This window comes from Asterias amurensis, chromosome 10, assembly GCF_032118995.1.
Source record: "Asterias amurensis chromosome 10, ASM3211899v1".
NCBI lineage: Eukaryota > Metazoa > Echinodermata > Asteroidea > Forcipulatida > Asteriidae > Asterias > Asterias amurensis.
Window position 1 is genome coordinate 11,917,594 of NC_092657.1, and position 17,121 is coordinate 11,934,714.

The following is a 17,121-nucleotide window of genomic DNA, read 5'->3' on the forward strand; positions in this document are numbered from 1 at the left end:
AGTTAACGTGGTCAAGTGGTTTGACTACAGGACTTGCAATCACGAGGTTGTGGGTTCGAGTTTTCCCATCTAACTGCTGATTTCAAAATGACTAAAATAAATATTGCCGTTACTTAATCACAATTTCTTGATTTTATTTTTGTACAACTCATAATCATAGACATTTAACCAATGTTTGCTGAGTTCCCTTGATGAAAAGATCATCTAAAAAAAAACCAAAAAAAAAAAACCTTCTCTTTGACATTACAAGACCCAAATGGTTTTCAAAGTATTTTCATTACAAGAGTTTCATTTGTCTCGAAAAATTAAAGTCACAGGGAAAACTGCATTGAATTTAAATCGGTTAATAAAGTGTTTTTTTTTTACCAGAGCACTCGCAGGTCACGGTATCAAGATACTCGTCGGGACCACAAGTTATGGCACAATCTGAATAAAATTATGAAGGAAGAAAAGACAATTAGTGCCGAATGTATTTATGACCATAATAACTCATATATGTAGCATTCAACATAATCTCATATGGAGATATTGAAACTAATCTTGTTCCATTCCCTTCTGCTCAAACATCACATCCTGCAACCAACAACCCTCACCAAGAAACAATCATCTAGACATTTATCACCAAAATGTTAGAAGCATCAAGAACAAGTTGGACTGCCTCCACAGTGAGTTCTTGAGTAAGTTACATCCATTCACTGATTAACGAACCTGTGAGCGACCAATCTACCCAAAGGCTCTGATCCAAGGTGGCATTTGAACCAAGATCCACAGACGATGGTATTAAAATACTCAAAGATACCAAAAATGCAATAAGTCAACATATTGAAAACAAAACCCTGTTTTTTAAAGACACACAACTTTGTCTTTGATTTTTTTTTCCGGAAAGGTCACAAATATATAAAGTTCATTCTAGTAATACAACAATCCTTCAGAGAAATAATTCCATCTGAAATGCAATCAAAGTAAACTAAATATTATATGAAGATCTCCTTAAAAAAAAAATGAACTGAGGGCTTACATTTTTTGTTCTTAATGACTTCATCTTAAATGTTTGCTTGTATGAATATAGTTACTAAAAAAATACCAATCACATGCACCACATATGCACCTCATTGTAAAGCAAATGTTTCTGCTTAAGTTATAACTCTTTATGAAATTATGGTAAATTATTGGACATGGTCTGAAAAGGACCACACTGCCATGGTGAGTGAACCTACCTGTACAAAGTGTTCCAGTCCAGCCTCCATCGCAGGCACATTCACATGTTGCAGCAGTCAATCTTCCACTATTTTCACAGTTTATTAAACATTCTGAACATTGAAAACGAAACAAAAAAACTGATTAACCAATATCTGCCAAACTTCAGAATTTCGAATGCATATTTGGAAATGTGCAGCTTCAGCAGGAAGTTTGTGTTAAGTGTCAGGGTACTTTTTGTAACATAAAACACAATGTCCACAGATTTACATTAAACTTTAAACAGTTTGAAGATTATGATGGTATAAAGTTTCCCTTAAATCATTACTTGCTGAGGAACTGTAGTTTTTGGAAAAAAATTAGTAAAAAACAATGTCACACAAATCAAGTGTACCTATACAAAGTGTTCCTGTCCAGCTTCCCGTACAGCCACACTGACATGTTGAACTATCCAGTACTCCACTATTTGAACAAGAGCTACTTGTGAGTGAACAATCTGCAAGATTACAAAATGGTGAAGTAAAATAGTAACATATGTCTGCCGAACTTTATTATTTCCTGTAGAACACACAAAGAACTACCTACAGGAAAACCAGCAAATAATAACGAGGAATTTGCTAACGCGCCTTTTCCTAAAAATACCAAACGCATACGTGAAAAAAGAAACTTGATGGTTGTTTTTTATAAGTTGTTTCTGAACTAATAAATGGAGATGTAGTTTCTAAGATGTTGTGGCAGATCATTCCAGAGCTATGAAGGAAAGGAAATCTCCCCAGCATGATTTTTAGTTAGAGCAATAACTTTGTGTCTTTCTCATGCTCTTGTGGTATGAGACAGGCAACATTTAAAGAATCTTTTTATTATTGGGTTATTTTGTCCTCACACAAATCTTAAATTTAAGCACCTTGCATTGACAGGCAAGATACTACAATGGTCATCTTGGAATTATCGCATTCTGTGTTATAGCTTTCAAATATTTTCAAGAATTATACAAACTGAAGAAGTTTTTGGTGATGTTCCCCCTTTTCTACCAACCATCATAAAATATATGTTTTGATTTGTTCTTTCATTGATATGTGCTCAGATTCAATTAAATCAACTCAGTTCAACAAAACATTTATTTTGGTATTGCCCTAACACGACAAAATTACATAATTGGTGTATTTATAATATCAGGCCTAACAGTGACTGTTATAAACAGTAGCAAACATTATTAACAAGTCAGAAGAGCAAAAATTAGGATTGAGTGAAGCCTTGGCTTTTGAACCCTAACCTATTGAGAGACCAACACTGCATGTAAGACTCACACAAACAAAGACGGGACAACAAGGACAGACAAACACAAGTGTACCAACACTACCAAAAACGAGCCATCATTGAATTGACTAAAATCATGAAAGTGCAGTCTATCACATGGCCTATGCCACAGAAGAAATACATTACACATTGTGACTTTAGTGTCGTAACCTGTAGGCCTATAGGGAGATGCTTTTTTAAAAGAAGACAGTGAGGACATTTCACTTTGCCGTTTAACCAAAATTCGTTTTGCAAAATGTTCTGCTCAAGCGAACTGAAAACATCAAGCCTTACCTGTACAAGTTGTTCCTGCCCAGTTTCCATCGCAGTAACACTCACACCATGCATCAATCAATGTTCCACTATTTAAACAGGAGTTGATTGAACATTCTGCAAGATTGTATAAAAGACACAAATTATTTTAAATCATGCAGCATTAATCATCTGATATGGATGCTCATCAATGATGTAAAAATAAAACTCAATTCTGCCTCCTTAAAGGCAATGGACACTATTACTCAAAATCACTGTTAGAATAAAAACTTACTTGATAACAAGCAATGGAGAGCTGTTGACAGTATAAAACATTGTGAGAAACAGCTCCCTCTGAAGTAACGTAGATTTGGAGAAAGAAGTAATTTTCTACAAATTTGACCTCAGAATTAGATTTATTTTACGTCTCGAAATCAAGCATCTGAAAGCACACAACTTTGTGTGCCAAGGGTGTTTTTCTTCCATTATTATCTCGCAACTTCAACAACCAATTGAGTTTAAATTTTCACAGGTTTGTTATTTTGTGCAGATGTATGAGATACACCAAGTGAGAAGACTGGTCTTTAAAAGTTACCAAAGGTGTCCAGTGTCTTTAAGGCTATGAAGCTGTTATTTGTGAAATAAACCAATCAATAAACAATACATTTATAAAAATAAATGAATCAGGCATATCACTTAGTAGCATCGCTTGACAAAATACAGCAGCCAAAAATTAATATGGTAGCAGTAAGTGGTGACTTTAAACTGAAGAATTGGTGGCCAGTTTGAATTAAAATGCTTGGCGACCATCTTTGAAAGAAATAACAATAATCCTCTTGTAACACCCAAACTCAGGGTACTTGTTTTCTATCGATTGAGGGCGCTGTTCACATCGAGCAGTTGCTACGAGGGCTGAAAGTCAGAGTCTTAGGGCCATGTCACACGAGGCAATTTACGGGCAACCAGTTCCAGGCAATCTCCAAGAAGAAAAGACAGTCACATTTGAATGTTCACATATTTCTCTTGTGGATCATAAGACAATGTTTGAAAATTGACCCGTGTGCTACCAAAGTGGTCTTGTAGTATGCACTGCAGCTGGTTGCCTCCAAGTTGCCTGCAAAAGTTGCCTCGTGTGGCAAGGCCCTTAGTTTCACGATTTTCCCAAGTAAACAGCCCATTGTTCTTCGCCTAAAGTTTTGGGGATTTCCGCCGAGGTTTATTAAACGGTTTGTGCATTGATTTTCTTGCCACTAAAATTATAAAGCTGATTGATTGATTGTGTTATATTTACGTACTGATTTTAAGCCTAAAATAGTTGTATTTTGTCATTGCGTTTAATTTGGTCGCACATGTAATTGGGGATTGTTATTTATACACGCATATTGTCGTTGGTTGATATAACACAGGTTAACGCATAATATTCTATGATTCAGTCAGTTGCTAATTGTGTTTATGTGGTAATTATAGCCCAGGGTTTATAGGTCAAAGTTTGTATAGATTCCCTTCAGGCACATGGGTCAATGTAAACATTGCTTTATTCAGTCCTTTATTTGCATAATTATTGGGGTAATTCTGGTTAGGTCCAATTAATTGGTACAATCACTGAGTATTTCTTGTGACATATATTTTTGTTTCTATTTTCATTGTAGTTAATCTGTGCTAATCACAATGCCTAATGAGAAGAAGAAGAGATATTAAAGAAACCAATCACAGAAGCACAGCATTTTCGTCTTTGGCTGATTCACCTCTTCTTGGAAAAACTTAGACGATCAACTGGTATTTTTTTTACTTGGCCTAATTCACTGGCAGCAATAGTTAGCCCTTTTTCGTATCACATCCCAAAACATGTAAAATGTTAAATGCAAAAGGGTTCTTACCGCCGCAGGCCTGTCCCGTCCAGTTGTCTGTACATGAACACAAACAATTGACAGTGTCAAGCACTCCATTATTTTGACAGGTGAATGGACAAACTGCATATAAAGATAAGGAACATGTACAGGATTAGATTATATATAAAACAAATCTAATAAGTTAACGTGGTCAAGTGGTTTGACTACAGGACTTGCAATCACGAGGTTGTGGGTTCGAGTTTTCCCATCTAACTGCTGATTTCAAAATGACTAAAATAAATATTGCCGTTACTTAATCACAATTTCTTGATTTTATTTTTGTACAACTCATAATCATAGACATTTAACCAATGTTTGCTGAGTTCCCTTGATGAAAAGATCATCTAAAAAAAAACCAAAAAAAAAAAACCTTCTCTTTGACATTACAAGACCCAAATGGTTTTCAAAGTATTTTCATTACAAGAGTTTCATTTGTCTCGAAAAATTAAAGTCACAGGGAAAACTGCATTGAATTTAAATCGGTTAATAAAGTGTTTTTTTTTTACCAGAGCACTCGCAGGTCACGGTATCAAGATACTCGTCGGGACCACAAGTTATGGCACAATCTGAATAAAATTATGAAGGAAGAAAAGACAATTAGTGCCGAATGTATTTATGACCATAATAACTCATATATGTAGCATTCAACATAATCTCATATGGAGATATTGAAACTAATCTTGTTCCATTCCCTTCTGCTCAAACATCACATCCTGCAACCAACAACCCTCACCAAGAAACAATCATCTAGACATTTATCACCAAAATGTTAGAAGCATCAAGAACAAGTTGGACTGCCTCCACAGTGAGTTCTTGAGTAAGTTACATCCATTCACTGATTAACGAACCTGTGAGCGACCAATCTACCCAAAGGCTCTGATCCAAGGTGGCATTTGAACCAAGATCCACAGACGATGGTATTAAAATACTCAAAGATACCAAAAATGCAATAAGTCAACATATTGAAAACAAAACCCTGTTTTTTAAAGACACACAACTTTGTCTTTGATTTTTTTTTCCGGAAAGGTCACAAATATATAAAGTTCATTCTAGTAATACAACAATCCTTCAGAGAAATAATTCCATCTGAAATGCAATCAAAGTAAACTAAATATTATATGAAGATCTCCTTAAAAAAAAAATGAACTGAGGGCTTACATTTTTTGTTCTTAATGACTTCATCTTAAATGTTTGCTTGTATGAATATAGTTACTAAAAAAATACCAATCACATGCACCACATATGCACCTCATTGTAAAGCAAATGTTTCTGCTTAAGTTATAACTCTTTATGAAATTATGGTAAATTATTGGACATGGTCTGAAAAGGACCACACTGCCATGGTGAGTGAACCTACCTGTACAAAGTGTTCCAGTCCAGCCTCCATCGCAGGCACATTCACATGTTGCAGCAGTCAATCTTCCACTATTTTCACAGTTTATTAAACATTCTGAACATTGAAAACGAAACAAAAAAACTGATTAACCAATATCTGCCAAACTTCAGAATTTCGAATGCATATTTGGAAATGTGCAGCTTCAGCAGGAAGTTTGTGTTAAGTGTCAGGGTACTTTTTGTAACATAAAACACAATGTCCACAGATTTACATTAAACTTTAAACAGTTTGAAGATTATGATGGTATAAAGTTTCCCTTAAATCATTACTTGCTGAGGAACTGTAGTTTTTGGAAAAAAATTAGTAAAAAACAATGTCACACAAATCAAGTGTACCTATACAAAGTGTTCCTGTCCAGCTTCCCGTACAGCCACACTGACATGTTGAACTATCCAGTACTCCACTATTTGAACAAGAGCTACTTGTGAGTGAACAATCTGCAAGATTACAAAATGGTGAAGTAAAATAGTAACATATGTCTGCCGAACTTTATTATTTCCTGTAGAACACACAAAGAACTACCTACAGGAAAACCAGCAAATAATAACGAGGAATTTGCTAACGCGCCTTTTCCTAAAAATACCAAACGCATACGTGAAAAAAGAAACTTGATGGTTGTTTTTTATAAGTTGTTTCTGAACTAATAAATGGAGATGTAGTTTCTAAGATGTTGTGGCAGATCATTCCAGAGCTATGAAGGAAAGGAAATCTCCCCAGCATGATTTTTAGTTAGAGCAGTAAGTTTGTGTCTTTCTCATGCTCTTGTTACAAGTGATATGAGACAGGCAACATTTAAAGAATCTTTTTATTTTGGGGTTATTTTGTCCTTACACAAATCTTAAATTTAAGCACCTTGCATTGACAGGCAAGATACTACAATGGTCATCTGGAAATATCGCATTCTGTGTTATAGCTTTCAAATATTTTCAAGAGTTAAACAAACTGAAGAAGATTCTGGTGATGTTCCCCTTTTCTACCAATCATCATAAAATATATGTTTTGATTTGTTCTTTCATTGATATGTGCTCAGATTCAATTAAATCAACTCAGTTCAACAAAACTTTTATTTGGGTATTGCCCTAACACGACAAAATTACATAATTGGTGTTTTTATAATATTAGGCCTAACAGTGACAGTTATAAACAGTAGCAAACTTTATTAACAAGTCAGAAGGGCAAAAATTAGGATTGGGTGAAGCGTTGGCTTTTGTACCCTAACCAATTGAGAGACTAACACCGCATGTAAGACTCACAAAGACAAAGACAGGGGACAACAAGGACAGACAAACACAAGTGTACCAACACCACCAAAAACGAGCCATCATTAAATTGACTAAAATCATGAAGGTGCAGTCTATCACATGGCCTATGCCACAAAAGAAATACATTACACAATGTGACTTTAGTGTTGTAACCTGTAGGCCTATAGGGAGATGCTTTTTTAAAAGAAGACAGTGAGGACATTTCACTTTGCCGTTTAAGCAAATTTCTTTTTGCAAAATGTTCTGCTCAAGCGAACTGAAAACATCAAGCCTGTACAAGTTGTTCCTGCCCAGTTTCCATCGCAGTCACACTGATACATTGCATCAATCAATGTTTCCACTATTTAAAGTCACCTGGAAACAGAATTGTTTTTCTTTCAAACATAAGAGTATATGCTTACGAACAATAAAACTATTTTTTTAGTAATTGTTTGTCACGATTTGTATGTTTAAAAAATATATAAAGTTGTTTGGGGGGCTGACTCCGCCTACCCCTTTTGTGGCGTCAATCGAGGCAGACTTTGCCTGCAATGCGTAGTAAGCACACGTGCAAAGTACATTTACGTCCAAGTCGTGAGTTGGTACGTTTCAAAAAAGTGTTTTTCTGCATTCAGCAGCAATACACCTGGTCGGCATTGCCGTGTAAAATAAAACTCAATTCTGCCTCCTTAAAGGCAATGGACACTATTACTCAAAATCACCGTTAGAATAAAAACTTACTTGATAACAAGCAATGGAGAGCTGTTGACAGTATAAAACATTGTGAGAAACAGCTCCCTCTGAAGTAACGTAGGTTTGGAGAAAGAAGTAATTTTCCACAAATTTGACCTCAGAATTAGATCTATTTTACGTCACGAAATCAAGCATCTGAAAGTACACAACTTTGTGTGCCAAGGGTGTTTTTTCTTCCATTATTATCTCGCAACACCAATTGAGTTCAAATTTTTACAGGTTTGTTATTTTGTGCATATGTATGAGATACACCAAGTGAGAAGACTGGTCTTTAAAGTTACCAAAGGTGTCCAGTGTCTTTAAGGCTATGAAGCTTATGAAGGAAATAAACCAATCAATAAACAATAAATTTATCAACACAAATGGATCAGGCATATCACTTAGTAGCATCGCTTGACAAAATACAGCAGCCAACAATTAATATGGTAAATGTTAAATGCACAATGGTTCTTACCGCCGCAGGCCTGTCCCGTCCAGTTGTCTGTACATGAACACAAACAATTGACAGTGTCAGGCACTCCATTATTTTGACAGGTGAATGGACAAACTGCATATAAAGATAAGGAACATGTACAGGATTAGATTATATATAAAACAAATCTTATAAGTTAACGTGGTCAAGTGGTTTGACTACAGGTCTTGCAATAACAAGGTTGTGGGTTCGAGTTTTCCCAGCTAACTGCTGATTTCAAAATGACTAGAATAAATATTGCCGTTACTTAATCACAATTTCTTAATCTGTACAATTCATAATCATAGACATTTAACCAATGTTTGTATAACAGAGATAAGCTGTTGCCAGCTTGGTGTTTATATCCCCTTGTGAGAGTTTGCTGAGTTCCCTTAATGGAAAGATCATCTAAACAAACAAACGAAAACAAAACAACTAACAAACAAACAAAAAACAAAACAAAAACAAAACAAAAAACAAAACAAACAAACAAAAACAGGCAGGCAGGCAGGCAGGCAGGCAGGGGGGAGGGCAGGCAGGCAGGGGCGGGGGCGGGCGGGCGGGCGGGAGGGCGGGCGGGGGCGGGCGGGCGGGCGGGCGGGGGCGGGCGGGGCGGGCGGGCGGGCGGGCGGGCGGCGGTGCGGCGGGCGGGCGGGCGGGCGGGCGGGCGGGCGGTGCGGCGGGCGGTCGGCGGGCGGCGGGCGGCGGGCGGGCGAGCGGCGGCGGGCGGGCGGGCGGGCGGGCGGGCGGCGGGCGGGCGGGCGGGCGGGCGGGCGGCGGTGCGGGCGGGGCGGGCGGGCGGGCGGGGCGGGCGGGCGGGGCGGGCGGGCGGGCGGGCGGGCGGAGCGGGCGGTGGAGCGGGGCTGGCGTGGCGGGCGGGCGGGGCGGGCGGGCGGGCTGGCGGCGGGCGGGCGGGGGCGGCGGGCGGGCGGGCGGGCGGAGCGGTGCGGGGCGGGCGGCGGGCGGGCGGGGCGGGCGGGGCGAGGGCGGGCGGGCGGAGCGGGCTGGTCAGCAGGCAGCCAGGCAGCAGCAGGCAGGCAGGCAGGCAGGCAGGCAAACAAACAAACAAACAAACAAAAACTAAACAAAAAAACAAACCCCTTCTCTATGACATAACAAGACCTAAATGGTTTTAAAAGTATTTTTATTACAAGAGTTTCATTTGTCTCGAAAAATTTAAGTCACAGGGAAAACTGCATTGAACTTAAATTGGTAAATAAAGTTTTTTTTTTACCAGAGCACTCGCAGGTCACTGTATCAAGATCCTCGTCGGGACCATAAAATATGGCACCATCTGAATAAAATTATGAAGGAAGAAAAGACAATTAGTGCCGAATATATTTATAGCAACAATTAATTCTGAAGAAAGTACTTTTGTGGCGCCAAAAGTATTATTAATATTTTTTTACTAAACATACGGAATGGGCTGAATGTACGAATATCATCATTGAACCAGGAGACTTCAGTTCAGACCTTGACTGATCTCGTTTTCCAAGGTACGAATTTATCCAAGATGTCACTGACTGTACTCTCATATTGGCTGACATAGGAATCCAAGCAGTCGTGATCAACTTCTAGCTTTGCTAAATGAGTGCCTATGTCGCGGAACACTTCAGGAGAGTTCACATGTTTCCATTGTCGGCTCTTTATAGTAATGGTTGGGACTTTGGGCTTGCACAGACTCAAGTTACACATGACTGCAAAATGGTCTGATAATCCAGGTAGAATAACAAAGTTTGAGGCAATAGGTGGGATGATGTCACGAGTTATAACAAGGTCCAGGCAATGACTGAGATGATGAGTCGGCTCCTTGATATGCTGGGTAAGACCAAAAGCCTGAAGTAGATGCTTAAACTGGTTTGCATTGGTGTTGTGGATGTCATCAACATGAATGTTAAAGTCACCGGTGATGATGATTTCAGATGGATGAAGGAAGACAAGGCGACAGATTTAAAGTTAACGGAAACTTCGACATGAAGAGATTCAAAAGTTGTGTACTGGACGTCATTACTTTTCACAGAGACAGATAAAGTAGATCTGTAAAGTATTGCAACTCCTCCACCGGTCTTGTGAGGTCTTGGGATGTGATGAAAGTAGTAGCCAGCAGGGGTACCACTGACGACATGTTAAATTGTCGTCTGGTCTCAGCCACGTTTCTGAAACGGCAACAAGGTCCAGATCTTTTTGCAGAACAAAATCAGCAAATCGTCATACTTGTTACAGATGGACTGTGTGTTTAGAACACAAAGGCTGAGTTGAGATTTGGCTGGACTCTTATAGGATTGCTATGTGAATGACAAGATTAAAATCAAATTTGGAAATACTTATGTAACAAAGGATGCCTCATAACTGTACTTCATCACTCAGCTCGCAAGCCAGAGAAAGAACTAGAGTGCATCCATGTGTTAACAACAAATACCAGGGTTTAACCCTACTCTTTCAGTATAAGTGTTCTGGAGTGCTTTTAAATGCCACTACTAAATTGTTTTTAAGGAGCTTTTATGTTATGTGACAACGAATATTAATTGTTTTTTTGTTTTTCAATTTGTTTTTTACACATAAACACCCTCTCTAACAAACCAAAAAACACAAGAAAATAGTAAAGTAATATACATGTACCAGATGAGAAAAGATTGTCTGAAAAAGTGGTTGGCACATCAGTGGTTGGCACATTCTGTGGTTGGCACATCGGTGGTTGGCACATCAGTGGTTGGCACATCAGTGGTTGTCACTTCGGTGGTTGTCACATCAGGGGTTGGCACATCGGTGGTTGGCACTTCGGTGGTTGGCACATCGGTGGTTGGCACATCGGTGGTTGGCACATCAGTGGTTGGCACATCAGTGGTTGTCACTTCGGTGGTTGTCACATCAGGGGTTGGCACATCGGTGGTTGGCACTTCGGTGGTTGGCACATCGGTGGTTGGCACATCGGTGGTTGGCGCATCGGTGGTTGGCACATCGGTGGTTGGCACATCAGTGGTTGGCACATCAGTGGTTGGCACATCAGTGGTTGTCACACCTGTCGTGAAATAAACATCAATATTACAAGCCACACATCTTTGGCAAATTCCTTGTATTTTCCATTTTGTCAGCAGGAAACTTTCTCATATAGTCTAAATAGTTATTTTGGCTTGTGTTGCATTGTGAACACATTTTATAATTAGCCATGGTCAAGCTGTCTCATAGACATTTAACCAATGTTTATATAAGAGAGATAAGCTATGCCAGCTTGGTGTTTATATCCCCTTGTGGGAGTTTGCTGAGTTCCCTTGATGGAAATATCATCTATCTAAACAAACAAACAAAACAAACAAAACAAAACAAAACAAAACGAACGAACGAACGAACGAACGAACGAACGAACGAACGAACGAACGAACGAACGAACGAACGAACGAACGAACGAACGAACGAACGAACGAACGAACGAACGAACGAACGAACGAACGAACGAACGAACGAACGAACGAACGAACGAACGAACGAACGAACGAACGAACGAACGAACGAACGAACGAACGAACGAACGAACGAACGAACGAACGAACGAACGAACGAACGAACGAACGAACGAACGAACGAACGAACGAACGAACGAACGAACGAACGAACGAACGAACGAACGAACGAACGAACGAACGAACGAACGAACGAACGAACGAACGAACGAACGAACGAACGAACGAACGAACGAACGAACGAACGAACGAACGAACGAACGAACGAACGAACGAACGAACGAACGAACGAACGAACAAAACAAAACAAAACAAAACAAAACAAAACAAAACAAAACAAAACAAACAAAACAAACAAAACAAACAAAACAAACAAAACAAACAGACAAACAGACAAACAGACAAACAGACAGACGGACGGACGGTTGGACGGACGGACGGACGGACGGACGGACGGACAGACAAACAGACAGACAGACAGACAGACAAACAGACAAACAAAAAACAAACCCCTTCTCTATGACATTACAAGACGTAAATGGTTTTTAAAGTATTTTCATTACAAGAGTTTCATTTGTCTCGAAAAAATAAGTCACATGGAAAACTGCATTGAATTTAAATTGGTAAATAAAGTGTGTTTTTTTACTGAAACGGCAACAAGGTCCAGATCTTTTTGCAGAACAAAATCAGCAAAATCGTCATACTTGTTACAGATGGACGGTGTGTTTAGAACACAAAGGCTGAGTTGAGATTTGGCTGGACTCTTATATTAAAAGAGAAGGTGCTTACCCAAACGTTTGTGGCAGTGGCAGCAAACTGCACTAAATCACCTCTAAATAATTAAAAGACCCTTTATAATATTTTTTGCGAGCCATTTTGTTACCATGGAGAAGGATTGCTATGTGAATGAATAGATTAAAATCAAATTTGGAATAACTTTGTCAAATAATTATGTAACGAAGGATGCCTCATAACTGTTCTGGGTGCTTTTAAATGCACTACTAAAAAAAAAAAAATTAAGGAGCTTTCATGTAATGTGACAACGAATATTCAATTTTTTTTTTACACATGAACACCCTCTCTAACAAAACAAAAACATAAGAAAAGAGTAAAGTAATACACATGTACCAGATGAGAAAAATTTGTCTGCAAAAGGAGGAACTACTTCATTCAATGTGAGCCTTGCCTAGATTCATGACCTGTTGCAATAAATTGTAAACATGTGTAGTTTAAAACCACTCTTACCTGGAGGCATTGTTTGAGTTACATCAGTGGTTGTCATATCAGTGGTTGTCATATCAGTGGTTGTCATATCAGTGGTTGTCATATCAGTGGTTGTCACATCAGGGGTTGTCATATTAGTGGTTGTCACACCTGTCGTGAAATTTACATCAAGATTACAAGCCACACATCTTTGCAATTTCTTGTATTTTCCATTTTGTCAGCAGGGAACTTTCTCATATAGTCTAAATAGTTATTTTTGGCTTGTGTTGCATTGTTAACACATTTTATAATTAGCCATGCTGTCTCATGCACCAGACTTAAGTAATGGTTTTGCCAGAGTGGGTTCGAGTCTTGGCAGCTGCACGGCCGGGGTCATGAAAAAGACACTTTATCATAATTTCTTTGACCTTATAGTGCCAAATCTTTAGATGGACTCGTATCATGAAGAAGAAGGTAATAAATTTTGGAATAACTTTTGTCAAATTATTATGTAGCCAAGGATGCCTCATAACCAACCAACCAACCAACCAAAACAAACAAACAAACAAACAAACAAACAAACAAACAACCAACCAACCAACCAACCAACCAACCAACCAACCAAACAAACAAACAAACAAACAAACAAACAAACAAACAAACAAACAAACAAACTAACAAACAAACAAACAAACAAACAAACAAACAAAAAAAAAAAACTAAAAAAAAAAAAAAAAATTCTCTTTGATATTACAATACCCAAATGGTTTCAAAAGTATTTTCATTACAAGAGTTTTATTTGTCTCGAAAAATTTAAGTCGCAGGGAAAACTGCATTGAATTTAAATTGGTAAATAAAGTGTTTTTTTACGAACGAACGAACGAACGAACGAACGAACGAACGAACGACACGAACGAACGAACGAACGAACGAACGAACGAACGAACGAACGAACGAACGAACGAACGAACGAACGAACGAACGAACGAACGAACGAACGAACGAACGAACGAACGAACGAACGAACGAACGAACGAACGAACGAACGAACGAACGAACGAACGAACGAACGAACGAACGAACGAACGAACGAACGAACGAACGAACGAACGAACGAACGAACGAACGAACGAACGAACGAACGAACGAACGAACGAACGAACGAACGAACGAACGAACGAACGAACGAACGAACGAACGAACGAACGAACGAACGAACGAACGAACGAACGAACGAACGAACGAACGAACGAACGAACGAACGAACGAACGAACGAACGAACGAACGAACGAACGAACGAACGAACGAACGAACGAACGAACGAACGAACGAACGAACGAACGAACGAACGAACGAACGAACGAACGAACGAACGAACGAACGAACGAACGAACGAACGAACGAACGAACGAACGAACGAACGAACGAACGAACGAACGAACGAACGAACGAACGAACGAACGAACGAACGAACGAACGAACGAACGAACGAACGAACGAACGAACGAACGAACGAACGAACGAACGAACGAACGAACGAACGAACGAACGAACGAACGAACGAACGAACGAACGAACGAACGAACGAACGAACGAACGAACGAACGAACGAACGAACGAACGAACAAAACAAAACAAAACAAAACAAAACAAAACAAAACAAAACAAAACAAACAAAACAAACAAAACAAACAAAACAAACAAAACAAACAGACAAACAGACAAACAGACAAACAGACAGACGGACGGACGGTTGGACGGACGGACGGACGGACGGACGGACAGACAAACAGACAGACAGACAGACAGACAAACAGACAAACAAAAAACAAACCCCTTCTCTATGACATTACAAGACGTAAATGGTTTTTAAAGTATTTTCATTACAAGAGTTTCATTTGTCTCGAAAAAATAAGTCACATGGAAAACTGCATTGAATTTAAATTGGTAAATAAAGTGTGTTTTTTTACTGAAACGGCAACAAGGTCCAGATCTTTTTGCAGAACAAAATCAGCAAAATCGTCATACTTGTTACAGATGGACGGTGTGTTTAGAACACAAAGGCTGAGTTGAGATTTGGCTGGACTCTTATATTAAAAGAGAAGGTGCTTACCCAAACGTTTGTGGCAGTGGCAGCAAACTGCACTAAATCACCTCTAAATAATTAAAAGACCCTTTATAATATTTTTTGCGAGCCATTTTGTTACCATGGAGAAGGATTGCTATGTGAATGAATAGATTAAAATCAAATTTGGAATAACTTTGTCAAATAATTATGTAACGAAGGATGCCTCATAACTGTTCTGGGTGCTTTTAAATGCACTACTAAAAAAAAATTAAGGAGCTTTCATGTAATGTGACAACGAATATTCAATTTTTTTTTTACACATGAACACCCTCTCTAACAAAACAAAAACATAAGAAAAGAGTAAAGTAATACACATGTACCAGATGAGAAAAATTTGTCTGAAAAAGGAGGAACTACTTCATTCAATGTGAGCCTTGCCTAGATTCATGACCTGTTGCAATAAATTGTAAACATGTGTAGTTTAAAACCACTCTTACCTGGAGGCATTGTTTGAGTTACATCAGTGGTTGTCATATCAGTGGTTGTCATATCAGTGGTTGTCACACCTGTCGTGAAATTTACATCAAGATTACAAGCCACACATCTTTGCAATTTCTTGTATTTTCCATTTTGTCAGCAGGGAACTTTCTCATATAGTCTAAATAGTTATTTTTGGCTTGTGTTGCATTGTTAACACATTTTATAATTAGCCATGCTGTCTCATGCACCAGACTTAAGTAATGGTTTTGCCAGAGTGGGTTCGAGTCTTGGCAGCTGCACGGCCGGGGTCATGAAAAAGACACTTTATCATAATTTCTTTGACCTTATAGTGCCAAATCTTTAGATGGACTCGTATCATGAAGAAGAAGGTAATAAAGTTTGGAATAACTTTTGTCAAATTATTATGTAGCCAAGGATGCCTCATAACCAACCAACCAACCAACCAAAACAAACAAACAAACAAACAAACAACCAACCAACCAACCAACCAACCAACCAAACAAACAAACAAACAAACAAACAAACAAACAAACTAACAAACAAACAAACAAACAAACAAACAAACAAAAAAAACTAAAAAAAAAAAAAAAAATTCTCTTTGATATTACAATACCCAAATGGTTTCAAAAGTATTTTCATTACAAGAGTTTTATTTGTCTCGAAAAATTTAAGTCACAGGGAAAACTGCATTGAATTTAAATTGGTAAATAAAGTGTTTTTTTACCATAGCACTCGCAGGTCACGGTATCAAGATACTCGTCGGGACCACAAGTTATGGCACAATCTGAAAAAAATTATGAAGGAAGAAAAGACAATTCAATTAGTGCCGAATGTACTTATAGCAACAATTAATTCTGAAGAAAGTACTTTTGTGGCGCCCAAAGTATTTTTTTTTTAACTAAACATACGTAATGGGCTGAATGTACGAATATCATAATTGAACCAGGAGACTTCAGTTCGGACCTTGACTGATCTCGTTTTCCAAGGTACGAATTTATCCAAGATGTCACTGACAGTACTTTCATATTGGCTGACATAGGAATCCACACAGTTGTGATCAACTTTTAGATTTGCTAAATGAGTGCCTATGTCGTCTAAATACTTCCATGTACGAGCAGGTATGGGTACACAAAACACAACAATCGAAAAGAAGTTATATCAGACATTGGTTGCCATGGTTACGGCCAAAATAAGATTTTCAGAAAATTTTCCAAGTTTTTACCTTTTTTAAGTGTTGAAATATAGGTGAATTGAAAGTACTGGTACGTGTAAAGGGGAAAACGTTTCACACATATTGCACAACCATGTTTACTCTTTCAGAAAATACTCTTAAAAATTAAGCGTGCGATCAACTTTGGATCGAACCACTATTTCAAATAGGGGTGTTTTTGTCATATTTTATTATAGCGAAAAAT

The 17,121-nt window shown here is 38.5% G+C and overlaps 1 protein-coding gene across 1 annotated transcript in view; it reads right to left on the bottom strand.

Annotated features, from left to right (window-relative positions):
* Window positions 1-17,121, bottom strand: part of LOC139942679 (uncharacterized) — a 164,233-nt gene that overhangs the window by 134,402 nt on the left and 12,710 nt on the right. The window contains exons 3-10 of the mRNA XM_071939494.1: window positions 9,235-9,479; window positions 8,479-8,571; window positions 5,992-6,084; window positions 5,141-5,200; window positions 4,623-4,715; window positions 2,788-2,883; window positions 1,218-1,310; window positions 367-426 (exon numbers count right to left, since the gene is read on the bottom strand). Of these exons, the coding sequence (XP_071795595.1) occupies window positions 367-426; window positions 1,218-1,310; window positions 2,788-2,883; window positions 4,623-4,715; window positions 5,141-5,200; window positions 5,992-6,084; window positions 8,479-8,571; window positions 9,235-9,479 (833 nt within the window). The remainder of the gene's footprint in view (window positions 1-366; window positions 427-1,217; window positions 1,311-2,787; window positions 2,884-4,622; window positions 4,716-5,140; window positions 5,201-5,991; window positions 6,085-8,478; window positions 8,572-9,234; window positions 9,480-17,121) is intronic.